Raw genomic sequence first — 22046 nt, 5'->3', positions numbered from 1 at the left:
GGGTTTTGTTTGGTGTGCAGTTGGGAAGCACTGAAGATGAGGGCAAACCCTGACACCATCTTATCAAGACCAAGTAGCTGTCACTGGGAAGGTTTTAAGTCAGACATTGACAACCTGGCTTTGGAGTTGGAGCCCCCAAATTCTGCTTTTGCCACATACTATTTACCACCAAGTAAAAGTCACAACCTTCCTGCCCCCCATCTATAAAATGAGGGGGCTGGACTAGAGGCACAACTTTAAAGCTATGATCCTATGATCCAAATAAAATAGGAGACTGCACGCGCGTGCGCGCGCGCACACACACACACACACACACACACACACTGCCCCTGATGACATCTCTCCACTTGGAAAGGCTGGAGAGTTGTGATTCTGTGTAACAGAAGTGTCTTGGAAGGACATTGGCAAATGTGTAGACATTCTGTAATTGTTTCTGATCTGCTACACACATGAACGGCAGCCTCTCCAACTGGCCACATAGACGGAACTGGGGGTGTCTTCAGAAAGACACCACCATTACACACCATCATAACTCCCCTGGAAGCAAACTCCCCCAGCTGCTTCATGGAGGGAGACACTATCAGAGGCATTCTGCATATGTGCCAGTCCCAAACATACTAAGAACCTCGGGCAGAGCAGAAAAATTTCAGAAGCATATTGGATTATAGCTCTCCCCCGGCCCATAGGTGACTAGCATCCTCTGGAGGGTGCCGTCTGACTATCTAATCTCCTACACACACACCCTAGTCCCAGACACTGCAACCCCCCCTACAAATATTTATTGTTCAGAAGCTATTCCTCCTATCACCAAAAATGACTATGCTGGGAAAAGGAAAGTGGACCAATTAAAGCAATTCATATACAAGGTAGGATTAACGCTCTCTGGGGACATTCTATTTGCATTTTATAAGAGAAACTTATTAACCTAGTTGCATTTCTATTTGGTGGAATGTATTTGGAAAGTATTTTGAGAAGAGAATGGGGTCTTCCAATTGCCTACTGTGGGCTATGAGCACCACTCCGACTCCTTTTTATTCCAAAAGAAAATTTCACTTCCCACTCTAAAATACTTTCAGTTTCTGTTTTAAGAAGATGACTTGAACTGTGGTCAAAAGTATTGCTTCTCATCTTGATCAGAAAATTTCATTGACTGAAAGTCTTTAGGATGTTATGAGTTAGAGAAGACTGACTCACTTCTCTTATCTCCCTAATTACCAGATATAATTCTAGAGCATTTCTTTAAAAGGTAAGGTGAATTCTACTTATGCTAAAAACTAGTGTTTAAGTACATAAATCATTTATTCTTACAATTGAGATGCACCAGATTCTCCTAGACAGACATTTTCAGCTCATTTCTCCAAAAAGTTCAACTGTACTGGGAATAGACTGGCTTATGGGGCATGGTCCTTTCAGCATTAATAGATATTTCCTCCCACCTTTCAGTCCAAACGATCACGTGGAAGTTTGTGATGAGCCTACTTCTGGCCATGATGATTTGGGGGTTTATCAGTATAATGATGAAGTTTTCTATTTGTTTACTGAAGACAGAACTGAAGACTCAAGGATGCTAAAGAGGAATTCAGTGAACATCCAAAAAGGGACACTCACCCCTTTTTCTCTTCCCTTTGGCTTTCAAGCTGAAGAATACTTTAAGCAGCCTCTGAGATCTGGGTGAAAGAAAGGCCCAGAAGAGAGGGGAGGGAGAGTGGGAAAGGCCCCTTCAATATCTGAGCTAAGTCTTGAAAGGGGCCCCGGAAACCAGGAAGCAGAAGTAAGGAAGGAGAGCATTCCAGGTATGGAAATAGCAGAAGACCATTGAAACTAGATGGGAACGGACTTTCTCCAGTTCTTAAATTTTTGTGGGAATGTGTATACCTCAGAAATCAACAAGTGCTGACAGAGTTGTGAACTGATCCAGTCATTCTGGAGAGCAATTTGGAACTGTGGCCAAAGGCTATAAAACTATGCGTACCCTTTGATCCAGCAATACCACTACGAGGTCTGTATCCCAAACAGATTTTTAAAAGCAGGAGGGGGGGGGGCGTTGGGAACGACACCTATTTGTAAAAATATATATATATACTGTGAGGGATTGTCTGATGTTGGCTGTGCCACGTGGGGGTGGGACAGCAGAGAAGGAGCTTCCTTTGTCTAGTCTTCTCCCTAGGTGCAGTGCTAACCCCAGACATCCCCTTCCAGTATCTGATCCTACAACCAATCACTAGTAGGCGGGCTGAGGAGGAGGGGCTAGGAAGGTATATAAGGGGCGGTAGGGATCGGAGCTCGCTCTCTTGCTCCTGCTCTCTTGCTCCTGCTCTTACTTTCCTGCTTGGCCTTGCTGTGATGGTCTCTGAGTAAAGTTCGAGTGCTTGCACCTCCTGATCAGCTCGTCTCTATGTTTATCCGGGTGGGCTCCGAAGACTGGTAGGTGTGACCCTGGCAGCCTGCTCCTATTAGGAGGAGAGTGCACAGCGCAGCTGGCACAATATACAGCAGCTCTTTTTGTGGTGGCTAAGAATTGAAAATTGAGGGGATGGCCATCAACTGGGAATGGCTGAACAAGTTGTGGTATATGATTGTGATGGAATACTATTGTGCTACAACAAATGCCAAGCAGGATGATTTCAGAAAAACCTGGAAACACTTGTGTAAACTAATACAGAGTGACATGCGCAGAGCCAGGAGAACATTGAACACAGTAGCAGCAATATTGTATGATGAAGAACTGCAAATGACTTACTAAGCTATTCCCAGCTATACGGTGATGAAAAATACTATCCATCTCCAGAGGAAGAACTGATGCTGTCTGAATATAGACTTTCTTTCTTTCTTTTTTTTTTTGTTCAAGTCTTCTTGGACAAAATGACTAACATGAAAATGTTTTATATGATTACACATGTATAACCTATACGAGATCATTTACCACCTCAGGGAGGGGAAAGGGGAGTCAAGAAGAGATAGAATTTGGAACTCAAAACTTTAAAAAATGAATTTAAAGATTGTTTTTGCATGTAATTGGGGGAAATAAAGTATTATTAAGAAAAGAAAAAGAAAATCAACAAGCGCTGTAAATCAGGGTTTGATTTATTATTGTGTCAATTTTCAGACTTTAAAAAGCAATGGAGAAAATGATAGGTTAAATTTAAAAATGTGTCCTGCATACATTTTTCCCCCTTAGGGAGCCAGTTGTTAAACATTTATCAGCACAGTACTGAGGACAGCCGTTGAAAAGATCTGGATTTGGGAGATGGCATGTGGTGTTCAAGGAACAGCATGTAGAGCAGGGTACTAGGACTGAAAAGTATGTGAAGGGTAGTAAGGTGTAAGAAAGGAAAGGTAGTAAGAGCCAGATCTAAAGAGGGCAGACTATTCCTGGAAGCTATGTTCTACTTATTACAACCCAAATTCACATTCATTTTGGGGGGCTTCCGTATCATACTACTGACTCATATTGAGCATACAGTGCACTGAAACCACTTTTTTTCCAGAACAACCATCATACAACAATGTGTCCATCATCTTATATTTGTGAAGTTGATTTTTTTAAACCAAGTGCATTTATTTTACATTTATTCCACTGAATTAGATCTCATTAAATTCAGCCTGATGCTCTAGCCCAGAGGTGTCAAACATGTGATGAGGTGGCAGCAGCACTCCTGAGTGTGGCTGAACCAGATTAAAATGTAATTGGGAAATATTAACAAAATAAAAATGCAATAAAGCATAGATAGTATCACATTTTAAATCCAAGCCAATAGGTGGCTGCAAGGATCCTTGTCTATGGATTTGTTGTTGTTCAGTCGTGTCCCACTCTTTGTGACCCCATTTGGGGTTTTCTTGGCAGAGATACTGGAGTGGTTTGCTATTTCCTTCTCCTGCTCATTTTACAGATGAGGAAACTGAGGCAAACAGGGTTAAGTGACTTGCCCATGGGTCACAGAGCTACTAAGTGTCTGAGGTTAAATTTGAACCCAGGAAGATGAGTCTTCCTGACTTAAGGCCTGGCACTCTATCCACTGCACCACCCAGCTGCCCACATATGGATTAGTGGCCTTTGGCTCTGTTTGGGTTAGTTACCACAGTAGGCTGTCACCATCCTTTTGGATCCTCACCTTGTTATCTGTGTTAACTCTCCCTCCTAGATTTGTGTCATCTGAAAATTTGATTAGTATACCATCCTTTATCCAAGTCATTTATAAAAATGTTACACAGACAAGGACCAAGCCCAGTTTCCTGGGTTACTCCACAGGAAACCTCCTGCCACGCTAATGTTGAACCATCAACAAGTAGCCTCTGAGTTTTACCATCCAAGCACTTTGGAAACCATCTGCTTGAATTATTGTCTAATAGATATTTCTCCAACTTCTCCAAAGTAGGATGAGATGTTTTATCAATATATTTGCTAAATTCTAGGTAAATTATATCTATAACATTTGGCACTGTGTCAATTCATTTTGCCTTACTGTGCTTAATTTTCCTAAGTTCTAGGGAGGGAATGGGGAGGAATAGAGGTAGAAATAGTGAAGACAAAAATAAAAAAGAGAGAGAGAGAAAGATCCATGGTAAACTTTTTTAAAAATTCATAGAACAGGGGCAGCTAGGTGGCACAGTGGATAGAGCTCTGGCCTTGGAGTCAGGAGGACCTGAGTTCAAATTCGACCTCAGACACTCAACACTTAACTAGCTGTGTGACCCTGGGCAAGTCACTTAACCCCAACTGCCTCACCAAAAAAAAAAACAAATCCATAGAACAGCTTAAATTATTGTCACATGTATTGTCACAGTATGATACATTGAAATTTTATTCCTCAAATAAAACAACGAAACCACATACCAAAACTTTTGGAAGGCAGCAAAAGCATTTAGTAGTGAAAAATATTTTGATCAATAAAAGAGAGAAAGAACAGTTCAATCAATTGAACATGCAACTAAAAATACCACAAAAGCAACAAAACAAAACAAAATCAATAAATACAAAAATAGAAGTTCAAAAGAGAGAAAACAAAATTGGGGGGAAACATAGATTTCATAAATAAAACTAGGAAATAGCTTTTGGAAGAAACCAATAAAATAGAGAAATTGTTAGCTAATTTGATCCCCCTGAAAGAGGAAAACGAAATTACCAAAATAAAAAACGAAAGAGAAGAATTCACAACAAATGAAGAAGAAATATAGGAAATTACTAGAAATGTTTTACCCAATTACATGCAAACGTAACTGATAATAAAATGGATCAATATTTACAAAACAATATGATACCAAGAGTAACAGAAGAAATAAAAAATTTGAAGAAGCTAATCTCAGAAAAATAAATTGAATAAAACATAAATGAACACCCAAGAAAAAAAGTCCCCAGGCCCAAATGGATTTTCAAGTCAATTCTATCAAACATTCAAAGAACAATTAGCTATATTACACAAGTTGTTTTCAAAAACAGGGAAAGATGGCACCCTGCCAAACTCCTTCTATGAGATAAATATAGTCCTAATGTTCAAACCACTGGTTGAGAAGCAATTAATAATAGCTAGTACTTATATAGTCCTACTATGTACCAGACACTGTGCTAAGTATTTTACAAATACTATCTCCTTTGATCCTCACAATAACCCTGGGAAGTAGATGCTATTTTTATCCCCATTTTATAACTGAGGAAACTGAGGCAAAAAGAAGTTAAGTGACTTGTCCAAAGTCACATAGCTAGTAAGTATCAGAGCCTGGCTTTGAACTCCAGCCTGTCAGTCAATCAATAAACATTTATTATGAGCCTACTATGTGCCAGACACTGTGCTAAAGATGCTTTTTTTATGAAAGAGGCAAAAGACAATCTCTGCCTACAAGGAGCTTACAATCTAGTGGGGGAGACAATAAGCAAACAAATATGTGCAAACAAGCTATATGCAGGGTAAATAGAAATAATTAAAAGAGAATAGGCGTTAGAATTAAGAGGGGTTAAGAAAGGTTTCCTGGGTGCAGCTAAGTGCAAAGTGGATGGAGCATCGGCCCTGGAATCAGGAGGACCTGAGTTCAAATCTGGCCTCAGATAAATGACACTTGCTAGCCATAACACTTTGGGCAAGTCACTTAACCCCACTGCCTAGCCAAAAAAAAAAAAAAAGGAAAGGAAACAAAGGTTTCCTATGAAAGATGGAATTTTAGCTGGGACTTGAAGGAAGCCAGGGAAGTCAAGAGGAAAAGCTGAGGAAGTAAAGTGCTCCAGGCATGGGGAATAGCCAAGGGAAATACATAGAGTGTCCTGCTCATGAACAGCAAGGAGGCTAGTACTGCTGGATCGAAGAATAAGTGGCAGAGAGTAAGGTATAAGAAGACTGGACTAGCTGTGTAACCCTGGGCAAGTCACTTAACCCCAATTGCCTAAAAAAAAACATACAAACAAACAAACAAAAAAGACTGGAAAGAGAGGAGAGGGCTAGATTACTAGGGGCTTTGAACACCAAAGAGAGGATTTTGTGTTTGATCCTAGAAGTGCTGGGGAGGCACTGAAGTTTATTGAGTCTTCCTGACTCCAGTACACTCTATTCACTACACCACCCAGCTACCTTAAAACAGAAAACTGTTTCTGCTTTAAAACCAGTATCTCTAATGAATATCGATATAAAATTTTTACATAAAATGCCAACCAAAAAAGCCATAGCAACATATTAGAAAGATTATACATTATAATTAGGTTGGATGTTTTCAGGGTTTTGTCAGTATTAGTAAAGCATCAACATAATAAACAATAGGGATAGAGACAGAATCTGTGATTTCATTTGTAGAAGAGACTCTAATTCAAAGATTGAATTATAACTCCTGTTACAAGTGTAAGTTGGTATTGTCTCTACTAGTGGTGTCAAGCTCAAATAGAAATGTGGCCCACTCAGTCATACTTAAGTAAAGGCTCCAAGCTACATATTAACTTAGCAAGCCAATTATTAACATTATCTATGTTCTATTGTATTTTGGGGGCAGCTATGTGCAATGGACAGAGGGCTGAGCCTGGAGTCAGGAAGGCTCAACTTCCCGAGTTCAAATCTGGTCCCAGACACTTACTAGCTGTGTGACTCTGAGCAAGTCACTTAACCCTGTTTGCCTCAATTTTCTCATCTATAAAATGAGCTGGAGAAGGAAATGGCAAACTACTCCAGTATCTTTGCCAAGAAATCCCCCAAAAAGAGTCACAGAGAATCAGACATGACTGACCAACAGCAAAAATTGCATTTTTATTTATTTTGTTAAATATTTCTCATTTATATTTTCATCTGGTTCTGGTAGCACTCTATACAATTTATAATCCAAGAGAAGTTGCCTAGAACATTAAGAGGTTAAGTGATTTGCCCAGAGTCAAATAATCAATATGTGTCAGATATATAAACCCAGCTCTTCCTGGCTTTGAAGCCAACTTTCTCCCTACCACTTCACACTACCTCTCATAATTAATATATGATATTATTACCAAAAAATCAGATGATTATAGTAGTAGAACAAAAAAGCTTTCAATAAAATATAGCTCCCTTTTATGTAAAAAGTATTTTAAAGCACAGAACTAAAAGGACTTTACCTTTACATAAGTAAACAATATCAATCTAAAACTGTCTTTAATTATAGAAACAATTGAGTCCTTCTCAATAAGACCAGGAATCGAACTCGGATATTCATTGTTACCCCTAGTATTTGATATGGTTCTAGAAGGGCACAGATGGCTTCCTGAAATGGGGAGGCTGATCATCCCACTGTGCTTTTTTTCTCATCACATCTCATCTGGAGTATGTTATTTAGTTCTGGGTGACAGTTTTAAGAAAAAAAGTTTAGGTGCTGAAGAGCCTCAACCAGTAAGGTGAAAGAACTAAAATTCATGCTATAGTGTTAGGGTGGCAGAATAGAGTTCTACTGGAGTCAGGAAGACCTGTGTTCAAATCTGGCTTCAGACACTTCCCAGCTGTGTGATCTAGGTAAGTCACTTAATCTCTGTCTGCCTCAGTTGCCTCATCTGTAAAATGGGGATTACAATAGCACCTGTCTTCCAGGTTTGTTGTGAAGATCAAATGAGATAATATTTGTAAAGTGCTTTGAAAACTTTAAAATGTTATATAAATATTGGCTATACTATAGGAGAATTTGTTGAAGGAACTGAATGTTGAGCTGGGAACCGAGAAGATTCAGCAGAAGTATAACTGCCTTCAAGTATTTGAAAGGCTACCATGTAAGACTAAGAAGTAGATTTGTTCTACTTGGACCCTGAGAACAGAACTCAAAACAATTAGGCAGGAGTTACACAGTAGCAAATTTAGGCTTTATGTTCTGAAAAACTTCCTAATAATTAAAGCTATGTGTTGCCTCAACAGTTAATTGGTTTTAACTTGCTGAAGATTTTTGCAGAGTAGATGACAACTAATTGGGTAAGTTATAGTAGAAATTGTGTTTAGTAGTTGCTCACATCCTCTTAGTCACCTTTGGAAAAAAAATAACATGGTGATTTTTTTTTATTCCTAGCATTGTATTACAGAAGAAAAGCATTGATGCGAATAATAATAACCCTGATTCATCTCAAAGTTAAAATGTGCCCAGTATAAGCTGCCCTTATACTGAAAGAAAAATAAGAGCTAGACTATAGTATCATTGGACAAATTTGGAGATAGTTAAATGGACAGACACAAAAAGTAGCCATTAATGCCTTAATATCAACTTGGAAGGAGGTCTCTGGTGGAGTTCTGAGGGTATTTTTTGGCCCTGTGTTGTTTAAAAAATTTCAGTACTAGGAAAACGACTTTTAAAAATTTAAGAACCCTGATCAACGCAATGACTAATCGTGATTCCAAAGGACTAATGATGAAGCAGGCTACCCATCTGATGATACTCATCCTTCATTTTCAAAGAGGACCAATGATACACTAGGTGATGTCTTGACCTGCTTGTGAATTGGATTTAAGTGAGGCAGAGTTACACAAAGTCACCAGCCTCACTCTGTCTTCCACAGTCATCCAAGTCCAATGGCAGGACAAAAGTCAGGATGACTGGTGATGGCCCAGGATGCAATAGATGACCTTGGCGCCTTCGTTGTCTGACCAAGCTCTAAGCACTCCACAGTGCCTGCTTCAGCTGCCTTCGTGTATGTTGGAACAAACTGTCCTTATCTTCCCATTCTGCCAAGGGAAGTCTTCACATGCTTGAAGTAGACATCCCCCTAACTCACTGATAGGTTTGAGGCCTGGTGGTTACCCTCAAGCTGGGTTAACCCATCTGCCGAAAAGGTTTTACCAGGACGAGGCTCCTGTGCATGCTACAGCTTCATGAAGCCACAGGTTAAGAGTTGGGTGAAAGGTGGAGACCAAAGGTGGATGAGGAGCCCTGAAAAGAGTTCAGCAAACCCTCATACCAGAGGTGCTAGTCCTCCCTGAACACCCCATACACCCTCACTACCTATCTACTTTTTTTATTAATTTATTTTTAATTATCAACACTCACTTCCATAAGCTTTTGAGTTTTAAATTTTTCTCGCTGTCCCTCCCCACGTCCCTCCCCAAGATGGACACACAATCTGATATAGGCTATACATATACATTCCTATTAAACATATTTTCAGGGGCAGTTAGGTGGCATAGTGGATAGAGGACCAGCCCTGAAGTCAGGAGGACCTGAATTCAAATCCGGCCTTAGATCAAACACTTGACACTTACTAGCTGTGTGACCCTGAGCAAGTCACTTAACCCCAACTGCCTAAAAAAATTATAAATAAATAAATAAACATATTTTCACATTAGTGATGTTGTAAGTAAGAATTAGAACCAATAGGAGGAACCACCAAAAAGAGGAAACAAAACACAACAGAAGGAAAAAAAATAGCAAATAGTATGCTTCGATCTGCATTTAAACTCCACAGTTCTTTCTTTGGATGTGGATAGCATTTTCCATCATGAGGCCTTTGGAGATGTCTTAAATCCTTACTACCTATCTACTGTTGAGAGATAATGGACCCAAAGTATAGATTAAGACACACATTTTCTAAGATATGGCCCCAATAACAATTTGATTTGCTTGACTATGAATACTCAAAGAGCTTTGTTTTTCTTTTTTTTTTTTTTAAATGGGGGAAATGGAAGAGACTAGGGAACAAATAGCAAAAAAAAAAAGGAGATCATTAAAACACCTTTTTTTTAATTGCACAGAAGAGAACAGAAAGAAGATCAGAAAGAATAATGGACAAGTGGGACAGCTTTAGATGTTATGTGTAGAATTTATTATGTATTTAGAAAAAAAACAATTGGTACATAAGAGAGATCTGTAGTTTCATTTACAATCTTCTCTCATACTATGTATGTAGAAATACCCATTTTGTTTGGTCTTTGCTAAGTTCAGAATATTAAATAAATAGATTATCATTAACCTGTAACCTGTGGCCCAAAGCAATTCTAGACTCATATGAACCCTAGTCTATTTATTGATGGATTCTTCCCAATTAATACTCTCTTGTTAGTGTTCCTATTTGGGATTCCCTCCCACATAGTCATTTGAACTTGAATGCCAGCCTGGGGTTGAAGCTTCATCATGCAGAAAAGTATCTCTGAGAAACTAGAGCGTCATGCATCTTATCCCTTAGCAAGTTCCAGCTCTCCAAAGGACCTGTACTGTAGCTCCAGACTTTCAGTATCACCCGAGGGTCATAGCCATCCCTAAGTGGGGAAAGAGTCAAGGTCCAGAGAATCACAGCATTTGAATGTTGGAAAGGACTTCTCCCATCTTCACACACATATGTGTATGTTCATGTGCCCCACTTCATTCCTGTAATGCAATGCCTTGATTTTTCCATAAGGCACCAATTCTCAGCTTTTTGAGATTTGTATTGTTTTGTTCACTTATACATTCATGCCTTCATTCAATCCTTCAAAAAAAAAAAAAGAAACTTATTAATACCGACTAGTTATAAGGCACTGGACTAGACTCTAAGGGAGGTGGGAGATAAATAAGATAAAGAGCTTATAATCTAGTAGCCCTGTCATTTTAGTTTGATTTCTTCATAAAAACATTCATGCACATATTATGTACAGTCCACACAAACTCACATACTTTCTCTCCCTTCCCCTACTCCACCCACAAATAGCTCTGTAGTATTTATTTACTTTTAAAATTAAAGTGATTTAGAATTAATCCTGTTTTGGAGAATTTCACAGAACCTTACTAGATAACTTAAAAACACTCTAGGGTGCCATCAAACCGGGTTTGGAAACTTCTATTGTAAGGCCCAGGTAGGAATATGTATCATTAACGACTGAAAAATATAAAACATAACACAGAGCCAAAGAAAACACATGGAATCCTCACACCAAAAGCTACAAGAAACATAGAGAATAATTTTTATTGCATCCCCAGGGCCTTCCTGCTCCTTTTCCCCCCACCTCGAGGCTCCCTTTCCACACTTCTGCCCTCTAGCCACTGCCCAATATTGTTGCTCTAAACCCAAAAGAGGGAAGATGGTCATCTTCATGAGAACTGCCTCCAAAACAGCCATCATGACAATATGTACAAAACAGCTGGACTATCCCTACTACAGTCCTAGAAGACATACAAGACACATACAAGACACATTTGCTCCGGAAATTTGCCGTCTTGAAAAGGAAACAAAACTTACAGGATATATTAACCAACTAGTTGTTCTTGTTCAGTCACTTTTTTCAGTCATGTCCAAAACCCCATTTGGAGTTTTCTTGGCAAAGATCTTGGAATGGTTTGCCATTTCTTCTCCAGCCCATTTTACAAATGGAGAAACTGAGATAAACAGGGTTAAGTGACTTGCCCCAGGTCACACAGCCGGTAAATGTGTGAGGCCAGATTTGAACTCACAAAGAAAAGTTTTCCTTACTCCAGGCCCAGCTAGCTACTCTAGGCATTAAACAACTACAGAATGCTGCAAATCAGTGAAGCAATGTGGTATAAGAGCAATCGCACTAAATCTAGATTCAGACCACCAGGGTTCAAATCCTGGCTTTGCTACCTACTTATTACCTGTATAGCAAGGGCCTCAGTTTTCTCTTCTCTGAAATGAAGGGTTTGGATTAAGTGACTTCCTCACATAAGAGCTATAAGATGCTTTCCAGTTATAAATCCATTACTTTTGTCAAGAAATTGCCTAGCCTCTGTGTAATGCCCATCAATGGGAAGAGTTCAGAGAGCTCACTATGAAGGAGCATATCTAGCAACCAAGGGCTAAATGTTGTTTCGAAGCCTCACAGAACATCAAGATCAGTTCACATTGGAGTAGTCAGAAGAGGCTGCTTGACGGGGGTATGTCTTGAGCTGGGGCTTGAAGGATGGGTAGAATTCAAATAGAGACAGAAAAAGGACAAAGGCTTTAAAGCAAGAGAAAGAGGACTATTCCAAAGATTCCTTCTTCTGCAGCACTAACAATAGTGAGCCAAGTAAAATCCTAAAATGCTATAGCTCAAGGAACAGACAAGTTTCCCTCAAATGTGCTATTGAGCTTTTCCTAAAGGTCTGCCACCCTTGGAATGGCAACAGGCTGGAACTCAAGGACCTATCCTGAAATAATCAATTCTTCCTTGGGCTTTAGTTTCAATTATAAAATGAGGCAGTTGGACTACATGATCTCTAATGTCTCTTCCAGCTCTAAAAACCACAATAGCAACAACAGTTAAACTATGAGTAGAGTGAATAGTGAACTTGCAAATTATAGTATTTAGTATTGGGCAATTCTCCTGGCCTCTGAGCAAACTCAATTGATGATTCTGTTTGGTTTTATAAAGGTGTGAAGTAGCCTTGCACTTTCATCAGATTTCAAAACTTGACTCTGGTCTAGAAATACAGGCATACTAATGTACTGCTGGTAGAACTGTGAATTGATCCCTCCATCCTTGAAAACAATTTGGAACTATACTAGAAAATCAATTAACACTCTGTACCCACTGACCCAGTTATACCACTATTGGACTATGCCTCAAGGAGATCAAAGATAAGATGGAAATAAACCCTATATAAATATGCATAGCAGCACTTTTGTGGTACTCTCTCCAAAACAAAACAAAAGCAAACTACGAACAAAGTGAGTGCCTATTGTTTGGGGAATGATTAAATAAATTACAGTATGTGAGTGTAGTAGTATATTATTACACTGTAAGATGCAACAAATAGGGAGAATTCCAAGAAATATGGGAAGACCTATAGCAACAGATAGCAAATAAAATAAGCAGAACTAAGAGAATAATTTATGTGATGACAACAATAAGGTAATTTCAAGATTCCACTGAAATAAAGCAGGACTCTTGATAAATGCTATGATCAATAGTAACTTTAGGTGATTGAAGATGAAGCATAGTCCAGCAGATAGGTGGTGGACTATAGAATGAGGAATATGTTGTTAGGTATGGCCAGTTTTTTGTTTATTTTAACTGATTCTTTATTGCAAAGGAGGATTTCATTGTTGTCTGGGAGCTGGGAAGTAAAGATGAGGAGTCATTGGGAAGCAACAGTTACATCAGGTCCACAAGCATTTATTAAGCACCTGTTATGTGCCAGAAAATACAGCTAGATAGCTCAGCGAACATAGTGCTGGGCCTGGTGTCAGGAAGACCTGAGTTCAAATCCGGCCTCAAATTCTTACTAGTTGTGTAATCCTAGGCAAGTCACTCAACCTCTGTTTGCCTTAATCCACTGAAGAAGGAAATGGCAAACCACTTCAGTATCTTTGACCAGAAAACTCCATGGACAGTATGGTCCATGCGGTCATGAAGAGTCAGATACAACTGACCAACAACATATGCCAGATGCTATGCTAAGCTCTGGAGATACCAAAAAGGGTGGGGGGAGGAGGAGCAAAAACAATTTTTGCTCTCAAGAAACTCACAGTGATAGAAGAGACAACATCCAAACTACTGCATACAAACAAGATATATACAGGGTAAATTGGAGGTAATCTCAGAGGGAAGGCATTAGCATTAAGGAAGATTGGGAAAGATTTCTTGCAAATGGAGAGATTTCAGTTGAGACTTAAAAGAAGCCAGGAAGCAGAGATATGGAGGGAAAGGATTCCAAGCATGAGGAACAGCCAGTGAAAAAGGATGGAGAGTTGGGAGATGGAATGTCAGTGTTTTGTCTAAAGAATATCAAGGACCAGATTGCAGAGTACAGGAAGGGGAATAAAGTGGTGTTGTTCATCCCATGTTTTCTTAGAGGACCAATGATATCATGGGGTGATATCCTGACTTGCTCATGTATTGGATTTAAGTGAGGAGAGTTGAGCAAAGTCATCAGCCTCACTCTTCCAGGGTCACTGAAGTCCAGTGGCAAGACAAAAGTCAGGATGACTGGAGATGACTCAGGATGCAGTGGATGACCTCGGGACAAAGTTCTTAAGTGCTATACAGTGCCTGCTTCAGGCACCTTTATGGCCATTGGAACAAATTGTTCTCATCTGCCTATTCCATTGGGAGAAGTCTTCACATGTTTGGAGTAGACATCCCCTTAACTCACCAATGGTATGAGACCTGTCAGTTCCTCTCAACCTGGTATAACCCATCTGCCAAGATGGGTACCACTGTGCATGCCACAGCTTCTTAGAGTCATAGGTGAGAGTTGGATGGACACCAGAGGTAAATGAGCTGTCCTGAAAAGGGTTCAGCAAGCCCTCACACAAGAGATGCTATTCCTCCCTGAACATCCCATATACCCGAAGGAATAAGGTGTAAGAAGACTGGAAAGGTAGGAAGGAGTCAGGTTATAAAGGACTTTTAAAGTCAAACAGAGAATGTTATCTTTGATCCTGAAGATGGTAGGGAGCCAGGGGGAGGGGGGAGGACCTGCACTTCAGGAAGATCAATTTGACAGCTAGGTGGAGGATGGACTGGAATGGGGGAAGACTTGCAGCAGGCAGAGCAACTGTCCCAACGTCATATTATGACGGCCTGTACCAGGGTGGAGGCAGTGTCAGAAGAAAGAGGCCGGCTTATAATGGAGATGCTGGGAAAGTAGAATCGACAGTTTTTAGCAACAGACTGGAAATGGGGGTGAGAAAAAGTGAGGTGAGGATGACACCTAGATTGCGAGCCTGGGTGACTGAGAATGGCGGTGCCCGTGATAGTAGTAATAAAGGAGTTTGGAAGGAGGGAGAAGGTTTGAGCATACTAGCCAAGGGACAAGGGAGCAAGAGAGGAGGGCAATGCATAACTTAAATTGGCTAATTAATACTCCCTATTGGATCTTTCCTACGCATTTCTCATGCTTAATATTTCATTGGAGTTACTTGTGTATGAGTCGTATTCCCCTGCCAACTCCAGGAGGCCAGGGTCTGAGTCACTGAGTCACATCTGAGGTGCAAGGAATCTTGGGGGGATACTGAGCTCAAGATGAACTAGAATTCTCTTCACTTCATACCCCACAAGTGGTTATTCTGCCTTTGCTTGAAGACCTCAGGCCGGGGAAACTCCACTTCCTTTCATCAGTTTTCCCCTTAAATCAAATCTAAATTTACTTCTTCGCAGCTCCTATTTCGGCCCTCCCAGGAGACAAGCATAATTTAGATAATTCCAGTCCCTACTCCAACCCCTACGCTGTCCTAGTTCAGTCCCCCATAGAGCATGACGTCATAGCCCTTCACCAGGGGGCTAATAAATATCCTTCCTAAAACATGGCGCCTAGGAGACACCATTGCACATGTACTCTGACCACAGCTGAAAACACACTGGATGCCTGTCTTTGTGCAGCCAAATTATTGCGTCGTCGAATCTCCCCCAGTGCCTAGCTCAAGGCTCGGCACACAACAGGGGCTTAAGAAAAATCCAGTGAAAAGGAAACGAATAGTATGATACAAATAAGACCTAAAAGGGAAATATGCCGGGTGATCCACAAGCGGTGAATTATCTCACAGCCGCGGCTAGGAGGCAGCAGAGCCTGGCATCCAGGAGAGCTGTTCCACTTTTCGAGTAAACTCCTTGGCTTCGTCTGTCACCCTAATCAGCTGATAGAGCAGCTTTACCAATCACCAAGTAAGCCGTTCTAATAATTCCCGCCCATTCATAACAAATTAGCCAATAGACTTAAGTCCGCTAGGCCACTGGGAAAGCGGTCCCTCGTAACAAGGAGTTCCAGCGTCTTGCTCCGCCCCATTCCCGATGATCAGCCAATCCCCGGAGTGAGGGGCGGGGCCAGCTCGACTCTCGCTACAAGGAGCGCCGGTGGCCGCAAAGAGGGTGGAGGGCGCGAGGCGGAGCGGGGCCGGGGAGGCGGGGCTGGGCAGTCCCAAATGACCCCGGTGTCCCCAATGACCCCGGCGTCCCCAGCTCCCTTATAGCTATGGGCTCCAAGCCCCCCAACTTCTCCTGGGTACTCCCGGGCCGCCTGGCGGGGCTGGCACTGCCCCGGCTCCCCGCCCACTACCAGTTCCTGTGGGCTCAGGGAGTGCGGCACCTTGTGTCCCTGACGGAGCGCGGGCCTCCCCACCGTGATACCTGCCCTGGCCTCACCGTGCACCGGCTCCGCATCCCCGACTTTTGCCCGCCGGCGCCAGAGCAGATCGATCGTTTTGTGCGCCTCGTGGACGAAGCTAACGCGCGGGGAGAGGTCAGCCTGCGGAGCGAGGGCGGGATGGTCAGGGACTGGGGAGGGAGGGGGCGGGGTCAGCGGGCCCAGAGAGCTGGAGGGGGCGGGGTCAGCGGGCCCCAGAGAACTGAGGGGGGAGGCGCGCGGGGGGGTGGGGTGGGGGGCGGAGAGAGCCGTGGAAAAGGGGGGCAGTGTGGCCAGGAAGAGCCCGGCCACCTGGATGATAGGTGGGGAGGGTGGTCAGTCCTAGCATTGTGCCAAGGTCTGGGGCTACTAAGAAAGGCAAAAACAGCTCCTGCCCTAAAGGAGGTCACATTCTGATGGGGGAGTTATAGAAGATAAATATGTAGGTAAAATATATACTTATATATGGATATATAGTATATACACAGAGGTATATGTGTGCCTGCACTTATATATCTATACCCATGTGTATGAAGGAATCCACAGAATAAAGAGTTTATGTGTGTGCATATGTATGTATTTGGATATATATCATACATATAAATACACATATATATATCACACACAGAGTAAATGGAAAAAGGCAGGAAAGCCACCTCCTGCCAAAGGTGGGATTTGAGCAGATGTCCTTAAGGAAGCTAGCAAGGTTAAAGGGAAGGGAGGATGGTGAATAATTGTCAGGGATCAAAGGAAAGTCAGTCAGTGGTGGGAAAGAGTAACATTCACAGCTTGAGGGATGTGAATGCTGACAGGAAAACAAGTTATTGACACCAGCAGAATTGGCTAGTAGAAGGTAGAAGGTCTCTAAGGCACTACAGCAAGGAAGATGGTCAAAGATTGCTGAGGGTAGATCAGGGGACAGGGTTGTAGTAAAGGAAGCATCAGAAGGAAAAGAAATTAAGGTAAGAAAATTCTAAGCCTGGGGGGAGAGGGAAATACCTGAAGAGCAAGACCCTTGTGCCTCAAAGAACACCCTCTGACTGGCAGAGATCCCGAGACTAGAGTCATTTGTAGTTATAAGTCCCTCATTCCTCCTTGAGACAAGAGAGGGCTTAGGCATATGTGTACAATGGATAACTGCTGTATCCCAACCCATAGATGCTGCCTCCTACTCCAGGTACCACTCTTTGGCTCAGCTGGAGCATCCACCCTACCCAGCAAGGGAAGTTGAGCTTGGGACCTGCTGCTTCTCTCCTTCAAAGGCATAAGTGGATAGTCCCCAGACCAGGCTACCTCCTTCTTCTGATGTTAGTCATAACCTGTGCCCAATTCTTAGGCATATTTAAAGAAGGGGGGAATGCTCCAGGTCTTCCTGGGAGGTTAGGGAGGCAGTATCTGGATTCAAATACTAGCTCTGCTACTTTCTGTAACCTTGGGCAAGTCACTTAATTTCTCTGGGCAGCTAGAAATCTCTAATCCAGTGGTCCTGTGAATGGCTGGAGCCTAAAAACCCTGGGACTGAGAGGGTACAGGGCCTTTGGGACCCTGTCCCCACTGAGCCCCATCCCCACAGGCTGTAGGGGTTCATTGTGCCCTGGGATATGGGCGTACAGGCACTATGCTGGCCTGCTATCTAGTGAAGGAGAAAGGCCTGGCAGGGGGAGAAGCTGTGGCAGAGATTCGGCGACTGCGACCAGGTTCCGTCGAGACCCATGAGCAAGAGAAAGCGGTTTTCCAGTTCTACCAACGAACCAAGTAGGGGAAGTTGTGGCACTACGCTTCCCCCAACCCATATGGTGCATAGGCTGAGAAGCCGGAGCCAAAGCCAGAACCAGTCCATGCTGTGGAGGAGCAGCCTGAGGTCACAGCAGCAACCACACTCTATCTGGATCAGAAGAGATACACCCCTGTTCCTATAGGACAGTGAGACTGGACCTGAATATGGGAGTGGCCAGTATCCACATTCTCATTATAGACATATACGTGGGCAAACATGTTTTCCTCAATAAAATGATCACTGAAACTTCTTCTCTTGTCTTTAAGAATGACTTATTGGAATTCTCAGGGAGCTGGTTGATGATACAGTTGCAGCACATCAGTCTAGTCTTCAGTATCTTCATTTCTGAGTCTCTAATAGAACCACTTCCCACTAATAGATCTCATGAACCCACACCTACCTGTACAGTATATCATCTCCTTGAGGAAGGCAAGCTTAGATGTTTGTGTGCCATAGATAACTAATGTCCTCCAACCACTAGACACTACCTACTCCCCTAAGTGCAACTCCATGGACTCAGCTGGCACCTCCACCTTACCCAGTTGCCCATAACATCCTCAGGCCATAAACTGATGGATCCCAGTTCATACTCAAGTCAGGAAAGAGCCCCATTGTGGTTGTAAGAGGCAGTACCTAGAGGGTATAGAACCAGATTTCTCTCCTTCGACAGGTGGGCACCACAGGTTCCAGTATTCTTCTGCAGAGCTGAATAAGATTCCCCTTCCCATTTCTGACCAGATCTTGAATTTCCCATGTTATGGAGATATGAGGTTGGAATCCTCAGATTAAAACTGTATATCTTAAAACTGAGGCCTTCAAGGAAAGACCAGAGATATGGAGTTCTGAATAGTTTGGTGACGATACAATGGCTCGTGGGTTGTAGGATCTCCGAGTCCAACTCCTAGAACTGAGGAAATCGTGGGAATTGAACCCTTCCATTTTCTGGAGCACTGAGATCTATGATTCTGTGAAACAGAGATTTGGAGGGTTATTGCTAGAAAGAGGGCATCTAATCCAACCCACATCTATCATCCCTCAGATAATATCCCCAACAAGTGGTCATCTAGCCCCCCATTAATGACCTCCAGTAATTATGAACTTATTACCTGGAAGCAGCCCCTTCCACTTTTGGACAGTTGTAATTTTCAGGAAGATTTCTGTTACTTTAAGCCTAAATCCACCAGTCTGCAGCTTCATTGCTCCAGGTTCTGCCCTATAGGGCCAAGGAAAACAAGTTTTCTCTTCTCTACATGACCATACCTCAGATACATGAAGACAGCTTTCATATTCCAGTTTTCTCCATGAGTAAACATGCCCATTTCCTTTAACTATTGTTAAATAGTCTGTGACTATTTAGTGACATAGTCTTTAGGACTTATCACCCTAGTTGCCCTGCTTTGAGCTAATATTTCAGACAGAGTGACCCTGAGCAAGTCACTTAACCTCAGAGAGACTTAGTTTCCTAATTTGTACAATGGAGATAATATTTGCATTTATTTCACTGAGGTTGTAAGGAAAGCACTTTTCAGACCTTAAAGCACTACATAAATGTGTGGTTATTCCTTGGTTCTGCCTTATGCTCAGTCAAGAATTTAGTGCTTATCAGTGCTAGGCACTCTGCTAAGTTCTGGGAATACAAAAAAAAGGTTTAATAAAAAAAAAAAGGACTCTGCCTTCAGGCAGCATACATTCTAAATGGAGTGATAACTAGGACATATAGTATATGAGAGGGAATATAGAAGAGAAAGGCCTCTTGTAGAAAATAAGATTTGAACTGAATGTTAAAAGAAACCAGTAAAACTTGAGTTGTAGGTCAGGGGATAGAATATTCTAGGCACGGGGAAACAGCTAAAGCAAAGACATACAGGCTATCCCAACCTGTTTTTGCTCCCCTTCCACACCATGTATGTGTTAACTTTGGTATTAGGTGGGAGACTATCCATCCCCCTTTCCCTCTTTGCCGCCTTCTACTTTTCTCCTATCTATCTGACTTTAGTTTTGAGAAACTGGCCATTTCTGTCAGGAAGGATAGCACTGGCCACTTTGGAAGCATCCATTCCCTTATAGGAGCTGAGATAGAGAAATGTTTATCTTGATGTGAATACATGCATTTTAATTTCAGACAAGAGGCCAACAGAAATCATTTCCTTCATTGTGTGTGGAGTCAGGATTAAGGATGTAAACCTAGAAGGGGCCTGAGGAATCATCTAGTAGAGGGGTTCTTAACCTTTTTTGTGTCATGCACCCCTTTGGCAGTCTGGTGAAAATTAGATTCCTCAGAATATAGTAACTGACATTTGTATAGCACTTTACAAGTATTTCATCCTCACAACAACCCTGAAAGGTAGGTGCTATTTTATCTGCATTTTACAGATGAGGAAACTAAGGCAGATAGAGGTCAAGTGACTTGCCCAGGGTCACATAGCTAGTAAGTGTCTGAAGACTTATTGAACTCAGATCTTCCTGACTCCAGATCTAGCACTCCATCCATTGCTCCCCATAACCCATGTATGTATGTGATATTTTTAAATATATAGGAACACAAAGGAAACAAATTGAATTGAAATGTAATCATCAAAATATTTTAATTCATGGACCCCAGGTTAAGAACTTTTCTAGCCCAATTTCCTCATTTTAGAGATGAAGAAACTGAGGCTCAAGTCTTTTGACCTTTTCTAGTGTAGGAACTAACACTTCTCACATTTAGAGGGTTAATGTTTTGTTTTTGTTTTAAAATTTCTAGGTGGGTTTGCCAGTGATCACAAATGGAATAACTTCCCCCTTCCTTGTGCTTACAAGGTTTTTCTCTAGCACATTCCTTGATACATGAGCAGACTTGCCAGTGAGATGGAGCTTTTTTCCTCACACAGTATATTCTTCAAGCTTCTCTACTGTGTGGATTCCCTGATGCTCATTATAATTTGAGCCCTGACAGATACACTGCCCTGCGCTCATCACATATACTGGCTTCGTCTCCTGGGTGGGATATTTGGATGGGCAAAAAGCTTGGAATTATCCCAGTCACATCAACCATGCTCATTACCTTGGGAAAGTGTCTCCCAGGTGTGGTTCACTGGTGAGCCATAAGACACAGCTTCACATTCCTTACACTGACAGGGTTCCCTTTGCATTCTGTTTTTCTCTTCTCTTACATATTTAGCCACCTGTGGCCCTGATCTTCAGGAAATGGCAGGAAGCTTAGCTGCAAGACATAATTTCCAACCTAGATTTACTATACAGACCATATGTCCTAGATGCTAGAGTGAGCGGAATGGGAAAAACAGCCCTGACACCTCTTATAACTCTATTGTTATCACAATCTGTTACTGTAGACTTTTTAAATTAGGACCATTCAATACAGCAATTTAAATGAGAGCTATTTCTGTAAAAAGTGAAGGATATTTGATCAATTTCTCCTTCCCATTTCAATTCCTACCAATATGATAGCAAAGCTTCTCCAGATGAATACTTAGGGAGTAAATCAGCATGTAGGTAGGGGGAATGGTCAAAAATACAGGTGTCCAGTTGAGACCTAGTAAAGGACATCCTTTACAGCCAGCTGGAGACAAGAAAGATGCGGCAGTTCTCCAAGTCTGGGGCCAGATTGGGGTGGTCAGGTAGCAGCTTCCCAAAATGGCTTCCCAGCTTTCCCTTTCTGTATAGGAATAATCCTCTATCTTACAGAATTTCCCCCACCCAGAACCTCTGGGGTGGTGATTGGTGGAGAAGTAAGGTGGCATATGTTTCCTCTGTTCCCAGATCTATGCTTCAGGATTTCTGAACATTGTAATTGATTGATAGGGTGAAGGAGGAAGGAAAGGGA

At 41.9% G+C, this 22046-nt stretch overlaps 2 protein-coding genes across 3 annotated transcripts in view; one reads left to right on the top strand and one right to left on the bottom strand.

Moving 5' to 3' along the window:
- Nucleotides 1–16530, bottom strand: part of LOC114026379 (C-reactive protein-like) — a 50098-nt gene extending 33568 nt beyond the window's left edge. Inside the window, exon 1 of the mRNA XM_027840065.1 lies at nt 16467–16530. The gene's annotated coding sequence lies outside the window, so the exon portion shown is untranslated. The remainder of the gene's footprint in view (nt 1–16466) is intronic.
- Nucleotides 16112–18474, top strand: DUSP23 (dual specificity phosphatase 23). Of its 2 annotated transcripts, XM_027840068.1 has the most exons (3): nt 16112–16563; nt 17605–17753; nt 18020–18106. In XM_027840068.1, exons 1-3 carry the CDS (start codon nt 16297–16299, stop codon nt 18024–18026), a joined length of 423 nt encoding a protein of 140 aa, XP_027695869.1. In that variant the 5' UTR covers nt 16112–16296; the 3' UTR covers nt 18027–18106. The 2 variants fall into 2 exon arrangements, with proteins under 2 accessions (XP_027695869.1, XP_027695868.1); XM_027840067.1 differs by lacking the exon at nt 17605–17753 and having other exon boundaries at nt 16171–16563; nt 18020–18474.
- Nucleotides 18475–22046: the final 3572 nt, after the last annotated feature.

Source organism: Vombatus ursinus, unplaced genomic scaffold, assembly GCF_900497805.2.
Source record: "Vombatus ursinus unplaced genomic scaffold, bare-nosed wombat genome assembly UNPS02014838.1, whole genome shotgun sequence".
NCBI classification, from domain to species: Eukaryota; Metazoa; Chordata; class Mammalia; order Diprotodontia; family Vombatidae; genus Vombatus; species Vombatus ursinus.
Note: the sequence above shows the minus strand (reverse complement) of the source record. Positions and strands in the feature narration are given on the sequence as shown.

Bases quoted from the DNA above. Each gene is read 5' to 3' on its own strand.
- DUSP23 (XM_027840067.1), top strand. From the start codon at position 16,297: ATGGGCTCCAAGCCCCCCAACTTCTCCTGGGTACTCCCGGGCCGCCTG. The intron at 16,564-18,019 runs GTCAGCCTGCGG...CCATCCCCACAG, and splicing joins AAGCTAACGCGCGGGGAGAG to GCTGTAGGGGTTCATTGTGC.